General features: G+C 38.1%; 2 protein-coding genes across 3 annotated transcripts in view; both read right to left on the bottom strand.

Moving 5' to 3' along the window:
• LOC149576299 (nudix hydrolase 20, chloroplastic-like) overlaps window positions 1-18709 on the bottom strand; it is a 167925-nt gene that overhangs the window by 16099 nt on the left and 133117 nt on the right. The window contains exons 7-8 of one of the 2 annotated variants that reach the window (XM_089816748.1): window positions 3225-3340; window positions 976-1096 (exon numbers count right to left, since the gene is read on the bottom strand). In XM_089816748.1, the coding sequence (XP_089672874.1) occupies window positions 976-1096; window positions 3225-3340 (237 nt within the window). The remainder of the gene's footprint in view (window positions 1-975; window positions 1097-3224; window positions 3341-18709) is intronic. The other variant, XM_089816751.1, reaches the window with a different exon arrangement.
• Window positions 11627-13930, bottom strand: LOC149576300 (uncharacterized). The gene is made up of 5 exons (XM_089816754.1): window positions 13295-13930; window positions 12923-13155; window positions 12663-12815; window positions 12124-12521; window positions 11627-11982 (listed from the first exon to the last, which is right to left on the bottom strand). The coding sequence occupies exons 1-3, from the start codon at window positions 13909-13911 to the stop codon at window positions 12748-12750; spliced, it is 918 nt and encodes a 305-aa protein (XP_089672880.1). The 5' UTR covers window positions 13912-13930; the 3' UTR covers window positions 11627-11982; window positions 12124-12521; window positions 12663-12747.

An 18709-nucleotide genomic window follows, 5' to 3' on the forward strand; every position in this document is an offset into this window, starting at 1 on the left:
TGTTGAGTTGTCCTCTTAGGTTCCCTGATGAGGCATTACACTTATAGATTGTAGATTTGGTTGTTGAGTTGTCCTCTTAGGTTCCCTGATGAGGCATTACACTTATAGATTGTAGATTCACCTGCTAATATTTTGTATGCAAAGTATTATCACAAGGACATGATTAAGGGAGTCAATCAAAATCCCGGACAAGTGGACATATGTTTAATACAGTTTTTTGTATTTTATTTTTTTATTGGAAAGTCTCGGGTGACGTTATTGACCACCCATAACACTGGTACAAGTATAATTCAACCACATTCTCGACCTTTTAAAAACAAGCCACACTCAAATCTGCCCCATAATTCTTACACCACAGCCTCACTACATGCCCATGCAAGTTATGAACTGCCTTATTGATGGAACTCGGGTCATCCTTTTTTGAGTATCCCTCATTGTTATTACACTACAATGAATCAAATATGATACCATTCACATGTAAAGTTGTAATTGGATTGTATACCAGATTAGCATTGTCATCGATAAGTGTTTAGCTAAAGCAATGGCAATAACCTCTTTAGGACATAGTTACCTGGAGATCCGCCACCATGCATTACAAATGCTTTATCACCAAAGCTCTTCAGAAGGGAGCTTTGTATTAGAAATATTTTATAACTTACGAGAAAAAAATTGATTTGAGCTATTCAAGTTGAAAATAAATTATTCTATGAGTGACATGTTTATCAATCATGATCGATACACAAGAAAATAAAATTGAGAACACTCAAAACCTAAAACCGATACATCTCTTTGCAAAATAACGCACTTCACTGCTTTATAGAATTTTACAATTTTCTACTTGCATTCATGAACATGGATGTGTAAGTGTGGGGGGGGTAACTATGTGTCTGTGTGCTATTCAAATTAGGCATATCCATGAACATGGATGTGTGTGTGTGTGTGTGTGAGAGAGAGAGAGAGAGAGAGAGATTTTACCCATGACGAAAAAGGAAATCGATGATGACAAGTGAACAATTTGGCTTGAATAGTTTAGTTTTGTAAATGACATTTGCAACTTGCGAAACTGGAACCAGCATGAACCTTTCCACCTCTCCATCTGCCAAATATATTTCCAAAATATGCTCAGAAAACTAAAATTGAAAGAGTAATGCCACAACAATTTTCATATATATATTCATGTTATGGAAATGACATTATTATGAAGGATTTCCTACCACGCCACAGCAACAAAGATGGCTAAAAGGCCTCAGACAATTTGCAAAGCACAAATAGATGTAAGATGGATAGACATGGGAGTCACAATAAATGGAAATGACATTCAAGGTAAACAGCTTTAGAAGAAATCGAAAAGGAATGAGGGATGCCACCTTATGTGCGTTCATTTTAAAAGTACAACTTAGAAATTATAATACTCAAAACAGAATATAAGTAATTTACCGAGGAACAAAGATAAAAGACAGTAAGCATATGCATGTAAGATTCAAGAAAAAATACTGAGATGACTGATGAAAAGAAAAAATACCAGTTAATTCCACTCACTCACAATCTATTTCCATGGGAAGTACCCGGCTTTCTCCTTAGATTGTCCAGCCATGCCATCAACAACTCTTGTATTGGGTCTGTCATGGTGATCAGTGATGCAACTATTGGCCCTCCTGCTTCAAACTTTGATGCATAGAATAGAGTCTAGACAGCTTTGATCTCAATCATTCATGGCCCATTGGGTCTTTCAACATGGTTCCATTGAGGTCTCTTAATTGACATTGTTACCTGTATTTTAATATGGCTTTACATTTTATAGCTTGTCCAAGGTCTATGCCTTATGCCTTTGGATTCTCTCCTCTCACACTAGCATCACCCCCCACCAGATCTTCCATGATTTTAGAGAGAGTTATTTTTTCAGCTCTTGGAGATCAATTTTTAAGACTTCTACTTGCTTGTACAATGTGTATTCTGAATCCTCAAGTCAATTTTTCCCTATAATGGACAAATAATATTTCCTTCTGTTGTAGCTTGTATTATCCTTGTCCTCTTCTATTGACTTATGTTGCCCATTCATGGACAGTAACATTATTTCCTTCTGTTGTAACTTGTATTATCCTCATCCTCTTCTATTGACTTATGTTGCCAATTCATAGACAATAATATTCCTTCTTCCTTCCTTATTCTGGTGGAAAAACAACTCTAGAATTGTAGATAATCTAATAATAACATTTGCAATAATCAATATATATGTGTCAAATAGCTCCAATCACCATCAAGAGTGGGTCTATTATCACACTAGTGTGCCAATGCAAGCTAGCCCCCTCGTAGAAACATGGTTGTCGGCTTTGCCATTTCATTCAAGTACACACCCACGAACACTGTGAAGGAATGTTCATTAATGTTTAGCAAATATATTGGGTTTTCCTCTAGCACAGATATTACAAGATGTGTATACAATTCACTTATATAACACCTCTATTGAACTCCAATTGTTAGATAGGATACAACATTACTAGTCAAAAGCCCTAGCTTCAAAGCCTACACACGAAGAGCTCCTTAATTATTCGGAAGCAAGATCTTGACCTCTCTTTGATAATAAAAGTTGGTACTTCGAGCATTGCAAGATGAGAAAGGTCAAATTTTCTACAAAGCTTTGCTTTTAATAGAAAGCCAAGTGTACAAAATTTGAACAATATGTAATGTAAATGAAAAAGAAAAATCGCATGTGAGGATTCTTCAGACTAAATTGGCATTTTATTTGCTAGTGACTTAGACACTACCACTATTTTTGCTTCACCCATACCTTTATCTTTGCATATATATGCAAATGTTCCTTTTACCTTAGAGAAGTGCTAATCAAAGATCTAATGATCAAGGAACCAATGATTGACAGCTCAAAATACCCTATCATCACATATAAAAATGATGACTAACAATCTCCACCTCATCTTGTTCCCATACCTTAGAAAACAGCAGAAATACGTTAGGCCTAGGAGATCATGCCCTGGCTGTATCATAATCATTAAGCATTGAACTACTAATCTTGGAAAGAATATGTTCTAGATTTTAATGCTATGAATTGGAAAGAATGAACTCTTTGTTCAGCAAGTCATAACAGTTGATTTCCAAAACAAAATCAACTATATTTTTTTGTTATACAATACACAGATTTAAATTATTAGAACTTTACATGTTAAACATGACTTAAGTAAAAGAAGAGAACTGGATTATGAACAAACCTATGTTCTTCGGTTCGAAGTCATGTGGAAGCAGCAGATCATAACAGAAAAGTACATCTCTCTTGAAACAATTTCTATAAGCATCCTCATAGCTAACAGCTCCAACTGGGACAGCCCTGTGATATTTGTTTTAATCAGCAGTATTATATTAAGAGGAAATATTCTATTGGCCAAGAATCATCATAACTCTTTAGAAGGCTACATATTAGATCTTTGTATATTTCAAGCATAATACTTTTTGTGTTTATGTCAATTTATTTGTAAGTAGGTTAGCATTTTAATCACACCATTCTCTCTGACATCAAATCAGGAGCTCCCTAAGAATAAAATGCCAAACTAATTTGCACAATATATATTTGCTAATCTACAATCTTTATAATATTCTTTTTTCTGGAATTTTATGCTAATGTTAAACAAAAATGAATGTATTTCTTTTAGAGTCCACCTATGGTAAGGGCCATTAGTAGTACCCATGATTAAATTTTTTTGTTTTGTCAGGTTCCAATGTTAAAACCTTTTTTTTCTGTCCATCCCTGTTAGTCTATGTTGTTTTTCTCATCTTTATTACTAACTTTGCAGGATTAGATGATGACTGTAATCTCAATAAAGGCAATACGATAATGATGGTTAATGATAGATTAAGGTAGATAAAAAGTATTAAAATGCAAAAACAACAAAGAAGATAGAACTCTTACAGCACCCAAAAATGGCAGCAAACAAATTTTGCAACCAGCAGGAGTAAAAATATTAAACCTTTGCAAAATGGCAGAAATGGAAGCGATTAGCACCCACTAGAATAAAGCGTTTCTAATAAATTTTAGCACACTTTTTTATGGATAAAATTCATAATCTCTTCCTAAATATCATAAGCAATGACAGAAGTCTTCATGTAAAACACCTAGAAAAAGAAACTGACTAAAGCATTCGTAAAATGAAACTACGAAGGTAACACATTAGTCAATACAGAATAATAACTCTGGTTGCATTTGCTACTCAAAAACTACTCCAAAAAGGTAAAGTGCTTCACTCAGTGCTCTGTTTACAAATCCTCAACACTCTCAGGCTCTGTTGCAAACTATCTCACGCTCAGCAATCTGTCCATAAAACGGGAATCCCTGCTCAATAAATTCTTTGAGTAGCTCCTCTTGTAACTTGCTCATACACACTCCACCATAGATCTTATGCAAGACTACCTCAAATTTGGCAGTTTGGCTGTGTGCTTAGGAACATGCTCACACACTTTGATCACAGATCTTGGTGCCAAATACCTCCATCACCTCTTCTGCCTGTTCACTCAGGAACTCCACTCTCATACGGCTGATGCAAGGTGCTCCCATATCCTATCAAAAATTATAAATGCAACTCCGAAATGTAAAAAAATGAAAGGAAATCTGCAAAACAAGTCTTCTTATTTAGTATCTAATGTTCCTGCATCACTACAGTACAAAAGCCTTATTTTGTTAAATATATTGAGGAGACACATCTTGAATTATTTGACATGTTTGGTTTCATTTTTCACTTCTAATTAATTGTATGTACATAATATCCCCTCTTATGATTATTTGGACACTACATGAATTACGGAATTCCTTCTTCAATACAAAGTGCTACAACAATGAAATATGAATACAAGGCAATGAACTCTGTGTGTGTGTGTGTGTGTGTGTAAGAATGCAGATGTATGAATTTTTAAATAATGTATGTTATAACAATGAAATATGAATACAAGGCAATGAACTCTGTGTGTGTGTGTGGTAATTCCAAATACTATAATAATGGAAATGCAATAATGAATGGTATGTGACATGTGTGATGTGTGATGTGAATAATAATGCAATTAACAATACAGTGACAAACGGATTACAACAGAATGCACTGAATCCTCTCTCTCTCTCTCTCTCTCTCTCTCTCTCTCTCTCTCTCTCTCTCTCACTATATATATATATATATATATAAAATCTGTGTGTGCCTATATGTATATGTATATGTCTGTGTCTATGTATATATATATATATATGACTGGTAATTCCAAATGCAATGTTGAATCCTCTCAATATGGATAATGGATGATTCTGCACTCTCAGACTGCAATTTATGTGCAAAGGTTGTTTCTGATGTTACAGTGTATTATATGCACTCAATCCTGTATAGCCATCTCTGGTCTTTGAATGTATTACATGCTGTAGTTACAGGTTCACATGTAAACTTCTGGCAGAGATATGTTGTCTCTAATATTCAGTATTATACATGCAATCTTCTCTGTCACACGAGCCGTCTCAAATATTCAATTATGATGTATGCTCTTCATATGGCTGTCGTCTCTGATGTACTATTATAATGCTTGCACCACTGGTTGCGGCAGCAACCTTCTATGCTCTGAATACGAGTGCTTCCACAAAAGGCAAGTATAAGTAATAATATCAAATCCTCTTCAATTTATCTCTCCAATGAGAATGAGTGCACTCTTATATCTCTTGAATAGTTGAATAGATGTGATTTATAGTCACATTCCATATTCATAATGATCTTCATAATAATCATATCTTTTAATCATTACTTCCAATTGATGATTGTCAAATTCCTTTTATAATCATGGCTATGTGGATATGATGTCCTATGGTCAATTCTATGTTATATCTATAACCAAGGTATCGATATATGATATAATTTGTTATTACTGTATTTTCCTGAAACAGTCAGCATTATGTACTCTTTTAGATTGTTGTTCCAACATAGATTAATGATGTTTCCATTTCCTTAGTTAATTTTGGTACCCATATTGGCTTTGACTGATTTTTGAGTGATGAAATGATGCTATCGATCAATATTGAAAAATGTTGAATATAAATTCACAGGTCTAAATCAGAACTATAGGTATTCGATCCCCAAGGGGCAGAACATTTATTGATTTCAATGATCATGTCTCTTGTTTGGATCCTCATCTTATATTTGCTCCAAGGGACACAATCATAGACAGTCAAGTCTATTCACCATATGCTTCTTCATGAAGAGACGCAACTAAATATTAAAGAGCAATTATTTAGGGACCTGATCCTAATCAGTTGTGATTAGGTTAAACTAATCATCTGCAAACTTTGATCTGGAATAAACAATCAAAAATGTGATTTGTTTGATTGATTGAACATGATCCAAGAGAATGACTGCTTCAGAATTTATACTCAGTTTGATGATAATAATTTGGTCAATTTCAAGAGCTATTTTGCTGATGGCAATAACAGTTCTGATTATGTATGTATATGTATGCATGTATACCAGTTCATATGATGAACTGCTATAAATACGTGCACATATGTATACAGATTTGTCAGATCAGTTCTTGAATTCTGACTGGTGCTACCATATCTTTAATACTCCCTCTTAGCTAGTGAAGATGGCTCAGTATGAATTGGTTTAGATATCACCTAACACATGATATCAAGGAGTCTACAAAATATCAAGTCACGTGATATTTGTATATCCTAGTTATGGTATGTGCACTGACATCACGTCACATGATGTATACCATAACTTATCATGGCATGTCCACGGATATTACCTCACATAATATCCATCATGATTATCTCATAAAGAGCATATTGATCCATAATTGATATCAAGTCAGCATGATATCTATCAATAAGTCTAAGAGATATTAAATTTCAAGACATTTCCATGAATATCAAGTAAGCATGATATCCGCCATGATAGTGAACATTGTAAAATCATCACCTTACAATGTTGTATACAAGTGTATATTATCAGAAATATCGTCACCTTTTAGTAATGTACACAGGGGGGGGGGGGCATAAAGTAATAGAGTCACACATATGACAAAAGAGTTTACACAGAGTCACCACGGATTCTCTCATGAGATGTTTTCATAGCGTCACGCGTGTTTACCATATAGGGTAAAAGGATACTTATCGCATGTAGTATAGTAAGATATAATATAGAACAGATACTTTATTCATATATGCAATATGCACTCCAATGCTTATAATATGATTATGATGATGTTCCAAAGTCCCTTCCGAACGGTGTACATATACTTTCCCGAAGGAGTGAATCAACTGTCACACGCCCTTTCGGATACAATTCTACCCGTCGGCTACAATATAGAATTTAATGACAACATCATCCCCCCCAAAAAGTAAAGTTGTCTCCGAACGACAAAATAAAGACAACAAAACTCAAATTACAAAAACAACTAATTACATCAATAATTAAACACTAAGCAGAGGGATGCGTCCCTAGAGTAGTAGCCACCCATGCCCTAAGCTTGTTCAGCTTTGCTCGTAGCTTATACACTTGCTCCTTTCGTACTTTCAATTTTGCTTCAGCCTCCATCTGAAGCTCCAAAGCTAACTGCATCATCCCAACAATCTCTCCCAGCTCTTTCTCTTTGTCATCTGCCACCCACTCCTTCTCCGCTGCTAATTGTTCCTTCTTTATTGCCACCTTCTGTAGCTAACTTTGTCTAGCTAACAAGGCTGCCCTCTCCGCGGCTAGCCTAGTAGCTAATTCCTCTCGAGCCCTCTCCACTGCTACTTGATCTGCCTAGCTCCTCTAAAGGGTGTAATATACATCCTTGTGCATCTCGACTATCTCTTGAATCAAAACCTCTACTTGGCTCTCCATACCTAGATCTGTCATAGTGGCCCAATCCTAGCGCATCTCTACAATCTCCACACTTGGCCATCCCCGTTCCTTAAAACAAACTGTAAAGGTCATTGGGCATCCTAATTTCATGAAGGATACCACTCTCTCCAGCTCCTTCACTACTAAGTCCAAAGCCTGTATCTCTGCAAAGGCCACTACTTGGCGAGCCCGAGTCGCTAGAGTCGCTATATCAGCGAAGAATGCCTCTCTCATCACTGATTCTGGCACTAGTGGAGGTTGCTACTAAGCACCCATAGCCTTCTCTATTGCTTCAACCATCTACTCATCAGTGCTATGTGGCAATCCATCATTCTGTGTCAGTTGATGCTCCTCCAGCTGTGCCTATAGAGAGTCTTCCTCTGGACTACTTCTAGCGTAGGTGTGTGTGCAAGTATGTTGCTCGAGGTGCTAGGGTACGATGAACCCTCGTACTTAGGTACATGCTCAACCTCTGGGTTCTACTCTCTGTCTAGCTCCTTAGGTAATGCTAACAATGTTGTATCCACCGTGACCACTGCATCTAAACCCACTACGTCCAAATGAACACCCGACATCCTCAAACCCTCGCCTATCAGTATCTCCGTCACTCCTTCCTGAGTACCTACCTCCTTATCAGGTACAAGTACCTCAGCCTTAGCCTCTGGCAAAACCTCGCGAGCAGGCTCCATCATTACCTTCGGAACAGTTGTCTCTGTTGGTGATGGATGTGCCTCTGCTAATGCCTCCGAAATAGCTAGTGTCTCCGCAACAAGCTAAATCACAACTAAAGCCAGAGTCATCACCATTGGCTACCTGAACTAACTAAACCCCGAAATGCCATGTATGCCTACAGGAACCAAGTGTGTTGTCGCTGAGAGTGCAGGTCGTGGGAATCTCAACAATGTAGCTATAATTACTTCTACCTCCTCGTCTTCCTCCTCCTTGTCAGTCCCACTCTCCTCAGAAGAAGTCTCCTCACGACCACTGTTAGTATTTCTACCGTCCGGTCTTTGATCGTTTCTATCCGACCATGGTCTTGGTGCCAAGTGTATTGAGATGCCTTCACTACATGATCAAGGGTTCGCCTGGCGCGAGTGGCCTCGATTTGGCCTCCCGTGCATCGTTGGGGATCATCCACGTTGTTGCCTCCAAGAATAGAGCAATGGCATAATGCGGCATATAGAACATCTTGTGTTGTAGTGTCATAAATTCGTACATCTGTTCTACCAACAATGCAACCCAATTGTACACTCTTCCATTCGGAATCTCATTCATCATCGCCACCTATGGGAATGAAATGTTTAAAGCACGACTAGATCCTATGAGGCGACTTTTTACTACATCCATAAGACAACGCCAATGGCCTTCTTGCACATTGGATTTCTTCAATCCTCTACCCCTTGACACGTCTGTGAGAGCTTCTTGCTCCGTCTATGTCAGACCCCACATACCAGTTGTATCAATTGTGTCGTTACCTCCCAACTCAATTTTTTTGGTTTGCTATCTATTTTCCTTCCCCCTTGTGCATGACCAGGTATCCCGAATACCTGTGTGAAGTCTGCCAGTTGGAATGAAATTACCAAGTTGCAACCAAGGTAGGCAAACGTACTGGTTCAAAAGAACGTATCGTACATTTCTATCATGAGGCACAAAAACCCTTCATAATCTCTGATATAGAATACAGGCATTTGTATTACCCACTCAACTTGTGACTTTCGAATGCTAGCCTTCACTGGAAGGTTATCAGGTGTCTCCTGCCACCACTTCCTGCATTCTGCTCCATTCAACCCTTCAAATGAAACATTCTGTGATGTGGGATTATCTGTCTTAGCCGACTATGCTAATTGCTTGCCTTTCTTTTTGCTTGGTCCTGTACTTGTTCCTCCTGCTACACGGACTCCAGATGGCAAAGTCTTTATATTCTTGTTCATGGCTACAGTTGTTGCTGTTTCTTCTTCCAATTTCTTTTTCCAAACTCTTTTACCAGCTAAATGCATAACTATCACCTATTTGTCATTTTTCTTGAAGAGGACAAAAAAAACCATTAGGTTAGTTGCTCACACCTCATCACATTCTACTGTACACCTTTTCTTCTTAATGGTACGGCTCTATAACTTGAGTTCCACTCTACTACACAGTTGCTTACCTTATGAAACCACAATTTACCAAATGTTGCTTCCCCTTATGTTTCCATTCATGTTGTATAGTACACAATACAGCTATGCTCCAATTGCATGCATTTTCTTTATAACACTTTGAAGCCATACTAGGATGTCGTACAGTGTACGGTAATAACTCTCCTTCAGATGCTATTCTCCTTGGCTTTACAATTGTTGCTCCTCATACAAGACCATACGGTATTGTCTCACATGCTAAGTGTTCTACGTCACCTTGTGTCTGTACGACATCCACAACACTCCACCTTTTTCTATCAATGTTTGTACATTGATGACCCTAGCTCTTTTATGCTTCCATGTCACTGTAAAACGCTTTCTCTGTAACCCCCAAACCGTACGGAATCAATACTACCCTCCTTTCTATCCATACCAAAGTAACATGAATTGGAATCTGATTGAAATCGGCAAGGCCGAATTGAATCATGAATCGTCAATGAATCGGTGATGAATCAGCAAATTTGAAAAAACCCTTTAAATTTAGAGATTTTAACAATTTAAAACTTATTTCATGCACCCTTAATTGAATTTAACTTAAACACACTATAACATCATCAAATAGAAGTTAAAACTTAACATACATAAACATGGAAGTTTGGAACATAAAATCCATCACATACGTAACTATGTTATCTAAAATGTAAATTGTAGGCTAGCTGAAGTAAATAGAAATCAAGTGATCATAATGATTCAAATCATAGAATGTATGTAAGATGAAAATCCATAAGACATCAAATCATAAATGTATGTCAGAATCTAAGATGAAGATCCATGAAAGTTTGAAACGTATGTCTATCAATGATTCAGTATCAATATCTGTAAACAAAATACAAAAACAAGGCTCCAGCGCAAGCCTCAGGCTCATGGTCATCATCATCCTCAAGCTCGGTTGCAGCCTCAGCCTCAGCCTCTGAGTATCCAACCTGCCTACTAGAAAGGCGTCTAATGTAGGTCCTAGAGGACCGTCAAGCCATATCCCCCGCATGTAAGATGGGCTCACGAACAATGTTGCTAGGGCCTGTCTGTGCGTGCGCATCTACCAATGCCTGAAGAACATGCTCTAGCTGCCTCAACCTCTATATCCACCTGGTCAACCCACACACGGTCTTCCTCAGTGAAAACTGGATCCACAACCTCTATGAGCCACTCTGATTTTGGATCAATCTCCTCCAAAATGATCGGAGAGGAGTCAATGCCCAAAATCTGTCTAATCCTAAGACGAAGGTTGTAATGAACAAAGACAAGATCATTCAACCTCTGCACTATCAACCTATTTCTCCTCTTCGAGTGGATGTGCTTGAACATGGACCAACTACGCTCACATCCAAAAGCGCTGCTTGGCTGACTTAGAATACGGATGGCAATTTTTTGAAGTTTTGGCGTTGTGGCCCCAAACATTTGCCACCATCTATCTGAAACAAAGGAAAATAAAAACAATTAGTCTCATTTACAAATTACAAATTACAACTCTAAAATTACATAATCAACTTTAAGTTTAGAATCTAGATTCATGAACATTGAAAATATTATTTAATTTTTACCTGGCTGTATTGTTTCCCGAGCATCTATGGCCATCCTGCTAGAGAAAAGTGGCCCTTCTTTATTATTGAACTTATCGAGCTCAATAATTGCAGCAACGCTATCCTCATCACTACTCAACCTCTGGATCACTATATATAATCCAGTGAGAACCTCCTCATCTGCCTTGAAGTCAGGACGAAAATAAAATGCCGGATTCAAAAAGTAAGTTGCTGCATGGATGGGTCAGTGGAGTTGATTCTGCCATCTCCTATCAATGATATCCCAAATAGGGCATACTTCTCCTGCACTCCTACATAATGGGCTCTAATGGCCTCCGTGGCTCTATCCATGCCCTCATATATGTAGCCCATAGAGGGCTTCTCCCCATCAGCAGTTCGTAGGAGAGATACAAAGGGCTTAGTGGCCTACATATAAAGTAAAACAAAAATTTGAGTAAAAACTTAAATATAGAATAAATTATAATATAACTTAAGGTAAAACTATATCATTAAACAATTAGCATAGTAAACTGTAAAATACTAAATGTTAAATTGCAATAAATTTACCTTAAGGATTTCTCTAGTAGGTTTCTAAAAGCCATCATCATCAAATATGCAATCCACCACATCTATCCCTGCAGTGGTCGCGGCATAGGAAGATGAAATCCACTCCTGCCCAACAAACATACTCCTCAAATCATCCCTTGATGTCAACAAGGACTGCAAAGTGATGAAATTAGAGGCAAACCTCGTGATCCCTAGACGAGCTAACCCCTTGCCTCCTATGTACTTCCTCATTGTGCTAAGGACAAATGAATGATTATAAATAAACTTGCATATGTTTTTTGCCCTATCCACACATGACTTGACCCACTCAAGTTTGCCAATTTCCTCCAACATGAGGTCAATGCAATGTGCCGCACAAGGGGACCAAAATATGGTGAGGTGCTTCTCCAAAAGTTTACCTACAACAATTTTAAATTAATTAGAAATTCAAATTTCAAACATGTTAGAACTTAGGAAACTTAGAAAGTCTAAGTTAGAATTAGAAAAAGTTCAAAATTCAAATAAATTTATTTTCAAAACTTGAAAAGTTAAAAGTTTACCTGCAGCAACATAACTTGTTGCATTATCCATCACCACTTGCACCACATGTTGTTCCCTCACCTCTACTATGACTTTCTCAATAACCTAACATAAGTATGTGGCATTTTTTACATGAGTGGAAGCATCAATGGATTTCACGAACATGGTATATCCTACAAGTAACAAAACAACGAATTATAATTAGGAATCAACAAATCAAAATTTGAAAGTCAATCACGATTGAAAATTATGTATGTAGGAAAGTAGAATGATCAATCACCTCCACAGGTTACAAGAAAATTGAGGACTGTTCTTCCCCTCCTATCTGTCCAACCATCAGTCATGATGGTGCAACCCTTTTCGATCCACTCCTTTCGGTTGTCCTCAAGCTCAACCCTCATATCCTCTACCATTTCATCCAAGAGGTATCCAATCAACTCAGCCTCAATTGGGGCTTTAAACCCCGGAACACAAATAGCAACTGCATCTATCATGTTCTGCCAATAAGGAGCCCTGTCACAAATAAATAATGATATTGATTAGAAATTTAGATGTCAACAACTCAAATCATAAAACAAGTAGATATAATTAAAGTTTTACTTTTACTTTTAACTTTAACTTTAAAGAAAACACAAAAAAAAGAATCAATTACCTGGCTGCAATAAATGGAATGTTGCAAAAGTACCAAAATTTGCAAATCTCTTTTCTAGTAGCATCATGAATCTCCTTGTTCAAACCCATGCCCTCAAGCGTGAGTTGGGAGCCAGGAGTAGTGCGGGACACAAAGTAACTATCCATTATGTTTTTTCGCACTCTGGGCCGCAATAGGTTGGTGTTGGACTCTGTCTTACTATAAGACCGACTACCACTAGCACTCACATGAGCACTAGAACTAGAACAAAAAAGAGGCCTGAAAGAACCCTCTCCAACACAACCTACGGATACGAAAGCTGATGCAAATGCAGATGTAGATGTGGTTGCGGATGCGGGAGCATGGGAGCCAATACCTCTTAACCCTTCAAGTTGCATTTTCTTATTCAACTTGTCTTGTTCAATTTTTTCTAATGCCACTAAACAAGTGCGTTTTGCCTCAACAATTTGTTGAGTGCAAATTGTGACATCATGTCCAGATATAGCAGCAATGTGGTATTTCAATCTATAGATACCTCCAGAGTTTATTTTTTCTTTACAAAATATACATTTTGTTTGAAATTTGGTTCTTCCAGGAAACTCTTCGTTATATTTCCAACATTCATCTTTTTTACCCATTGTGAAAAATGAAAGCAAAGGGCTGCTGCAATAAAAAAATTCATGTAAATTATCAAAGTCTGAAACTAATAAACAAAAGCTACAAAACAAAAAATCTTAGTTTACAATTTAGTAAAAAAAATAACATTCAAGATTTGCAAATGAAAACTGAAAAAAATTTAATAAAAAATGCATAATACACTAACATGCCAAAAAAAAAGCCACCACTTACCTCTTGCAAATGAGTTGAGGAGTGTTGATATTGACTCCTTAATACTCCCAATGCAATTTATCGCATCCCCAGATGGACTTCTAATCTCTTTGGTACTCTTCGTTCTTGTCAGTTGGAAACCTATGGATTTTCTTTTCTCTTCTTCTCTCTATTCCTCTCTTCTATTCATGCTAAGCAATTAGAAGGCCCTTTAGAGTTATAACAAAGAGGAAAGGCAAAAAAGAAAGCAAATAAAACGTGTTTTTTTTTATAATTTTCAACTCAACTTCCTAGTTGCTGTGGGCAATTCACAGGAAAGATTCATGCGATTTTTTGCATGAATCACCTGAATTGGCAATTCATGCAAACAAGTCAGCTCTAGCGACTCAAGATTCATAAAAAATCGGCTAGCATGAATCTTATCACGATTTGGGCGATTTGGGCGATTTTTAGGCGACTTTTGGAACTATGATCCGTACGGTAGACCCTTCTCCTGTGTTGTAGTGACCATACGTCCGTATGGTCCTATTTCCGCTCTTGTGTTTCATACGTCTGTACAGTCTTGCTTCACACTTTCTCCTATATTGTAAGTGTCATACGTTCTATTATGTTTGTTCTAAATTGCTACTCATATACCATACGATGCTTCTTTTCTTCACAGACGATGCTCCTTTATGTGCGGTCCATACAGTAGTCGAGCTTGCCTTCACGTCCGTACAATGGTTTTTTGTGTTCACACGGTGAGTGCCTCCACATCATTCTATTTCGTACGATCCCACAGTGATACTTTTCTTGTCTTCCTTTCTATCACCATCGTACAGTGGTCTCTTCCTTCGTACGGTTCTAGTCTGAATCTCTCCTCTTTGTGATATGTTAATATAAGGCTCATCTACAGTACTCATATGCTAATACAAGACTAATAGTTGTGCAGTACTCATACTATTTTTATATTATTGTTCTTTATATTTATTACTTTATTACTCTTGGGCCATACTAAGAAAATGTGCTTAACTCTATATATATTATTTACATTTTCCTATCTTAAATATATACATTCTTTATCTATTTTTATTTTTATTTTCTCCAAGTTGTTCGGATGCGGAGACGCGTTATTTCTTTCATGGTAGATTTTCAACTTCGACCTGTTTACTGCATCAGGCACTTTCTTCCCATCCAACGTCCATAATTTGATCGCTCCATTATCACCAACTTCACGTATCTTGTATGGTCCTACCCACTTCACTTTGAACTTTCCCAATATGATCTCGTTCCGCCCATTATACTTCAAAACTAACTAGCCTGGTTGAATTTTATTCAATTTTAAATGCCTGTCATGCCATACCTTATGCCTGTTTTGTGTAACTTTTGTGGCCCATTATGCCTATAGTCGTCACTCATCCAGTTTATTTAAATTGTACCTCTCTCAAACTTTCCATATCTTCCAGTTTGTTCTTGATCATGATCGTTAAACTCGATACCATGAATTTCGTCGGTACCACGAGCTCCTGCCCATACATCAACTAAAACAGAGTGTGTCTCGTAGTTATTTTATATGAAGTGAGATGCGCCCATAATGCTGATGGTAGTTTTTCTTCCCAATCTTCTCCCTCGAGTGCACAAGATTTATAAATCACCCCAACCAAGATCTTGTTCATAGCTTCTATTTTTTTGTTGGCTCTTGGGTAGTACGGGCTCGACAGTAAATGATAAATTTTGAACTCCGTATTGATTAGTCGAATGACATGATTGACAAAGTGTCCCCCACGGTCACTTGTTAATTGTAGCAGAATCCCGTATCTTATGATTATTTGCTCATAGATAAATTTAGCTGTGCTTACTGCAGAGTTGTCCGGTAGTGCCCGTGCCTCCACCCACTTGGTTAGGTGTTCCATCGCCACCATGATGTACCTGCACCTTCCAGTTTTACTTACCTTAAGGGGTCCAACAAAGTCCAATCCCCATCTTTCAAAAAGCTCCTACGCGTGTAAAGGATTCAAAGGCATGAAGTCCCTCTTCAGTGGTTTTCCAACTCTCTCACATGTGTTGCATGCAACAACCACTCCCTGGTGTCATTGTGCATGGTTGGCCACCATAACCCTACCAAAAGTATCTTTCGCACAATTGTGTCTGGCCCCATGTGTCCTCCTGCTAGTCCCTCATGCATTTCCTTCAACACCTTCAGAATTTCCTCCTCCAGAACACATCACCTTAGAATCTGATCAAGTCCCATTTTGTACAGTAACCCGTTGATCAACTGAAATGTACGGCTCCGTAGCACCTGTTTCCTCTCGTTCGGCGACATTTCGCTAGGAAACTGTTGCGTCAATAGATACTCTCCAATAAGCATGTACCAAGATGGCAATACTGTAATGTGAAATAGTTGCGCGTCAAAAAAATCATCGTTGACTCCCTCCAATGGCTCTCTTGATTTTATCCTCGACAAGTGATCTGACATAACTCTTTCCTGGCCGTACCACAATCTTGAATGTAAATTCCTGCAACAATAACAACCACTTGCTTATCCTTCCTTGGATTATCGGCTTGTCAACAAGGTATAACAATGCTCAATGATCCACATAAAATACGAATGGTGTCGCCAGTAAATAATGCCTGAATTTCTGTACTACGTATACCATTCCGAGTGCTTGTTCTGTCGTATTGTATTTTTTCTCTGCTTTAGATAATAGTCTACTCACAAATACTAGATGATCCAGTCCGTGATCACCTATTTATGCCAATGTTGCTCCAATCGCATAGTTTGATGCATCAACATGAACATGAAACTCCTTATCCCAGTTCGGATAGGCTAGAATCAGTGCTGTGGCCAACCTCGTTTTCAGTCCATTGAAAGCTTCATTCTGCTCCACTTCCCATTTAAAAGGTTCGCCCTTGCAGGTAAGTTTGTCCAGCAGGTAGTATATTTTGGCAAAGTTCTCGATGAGCCTCCAGTAGTATCCAATATGTCTGAGGAATGATTTTACTTCTCATACATCCGTCGATGGTGGCATATCCAAAATTACACGAACTTTGTCAGGATCTGTCTTTAGCTCTGCCTTGTAGACCATGTGTCCTAATAGCTTCCCCTATGGTAACATGAACCTGCACTTCTTCGGATTCAATGCCAATCTTGCCCGTCTGCATCTCTCCATGCATTCTCTGAGTGTTGTTATATGTTTATCCTCTGCACTGAAAATTGACCAATCCTCTAGAAATGCTTTAAAGTTTCCGACAGAGATTTTATCAAATATGTGTAGGATAATTCTCTGGAACGTTGCCAAAGCATTACACAGTTCGAAGGGCATCTTGTTATAGGCGTATACTCCATCTTCCACTATGAATGTTGTTTTCAACCTATCTTCTTCGACGATGGATATTTGGTTGTCTCCAGAGAACCCATCCATGAATGATAAATTTCATGCCCCGCAACTTCGAAAATGCTATTGGTGAATGGTATCAAAAATGGATCTTTAATTGTTACTGCATTTAGGCATCGAAAGTCTACGCATATTATGATCTGTGTGGTGTCCTTTTTCAGAGATATCACAATTAGTAATACCCACTCACTCATCTACACCCTAAGAATAATTCCTACTTCCAACATCTGGTCAATCTCATTAATGACCCATGCGGCATAATTTTTGTTCATCCGGTACGCCCGCTTCTGTACGGGTACTACACCTATCAACAGTATCCGGTGCACACATAACTCTAGTGGTACTCCTTTCAAATCCTTATATGTCCATGCAAAGACGTCCTTGTACTCCATAAATATTTTGAACGCTACTACCTTCAAGACTAGATTCCAATCGTCTCCCACAAAGATATTTTTTGGATTGGCTTCATCTCCTAAGTTCATTGTTTTTACAGTAGGCTCTTCATACTTTATAGGTTTGTCGTCACTAAACATATGCACTAGCATTTCATCTACATGTGCTTCTCCCTCCTTCACTTCGCTATACTCCTTCAGAAACTCGTTCCCTTCTTTTCCCTCTTTGACTCCCAACATGTTATAGCTCGAAAAGAGCTCGTAATCCTCCATCTACCAATGGAGTAAGCCATTCACTGAGTCTAAGTCATCATCATTTGACCCTCCTAATCTCAATACTCCATCGGGTTCCATTCTTTATTTCCCTCATCGTCACCTTCGCCTTCACCTTCAGAATCTGACGACGCTGCCTCCTTACCTACCATTTGTCTGTGCAGGTCAACTATAAATCTCTAGCCTCCGCCTTCCATGGACGAGGTATTATGCTTCCAATCATGCTTCACCTTTGCCTACACTAGCCAGCCCCATCTGAGGATGGTGTCCTACCCTTTTCATTTCAACGAAATAACCACGAAATCTAATAAGAACAATTGCGTCCAATGGTTACAGGTTGTGCCATTAGAGTTCCTAAAGGCTTAATCCCATGCTGATCTATAGTGAGTAATTGAAATGTAGGTGGCCACAATGTAGGTTGTCCTAACTTTCTCCATATATCCTCCATTAGTACATTTACTCCTGAACCTCCATCGACGATTTTGTCTGTGAATATTGTTCCTAGGATACCCATCTCTACTACTACCAAATGTCTCCCCGTAGTGAGTGCCAGTAGCATTGGATCTATT

This window comes from Cupressus sempervirens, chromosome 1 (assembly GCF_028749045.1).
Source record: "Cupressus sempervirens isolate cs-2001-9-10 chromosome 1, ASM2874904v1, whole genome shotgun sequence".
Classification (NCBI taxonomy): Eukaryota; Viridiplantae; Streptophyta; class Pinopsida; order Cupressales; family Cupressaceae; genus Cupressus; species Cupressus sempervirens.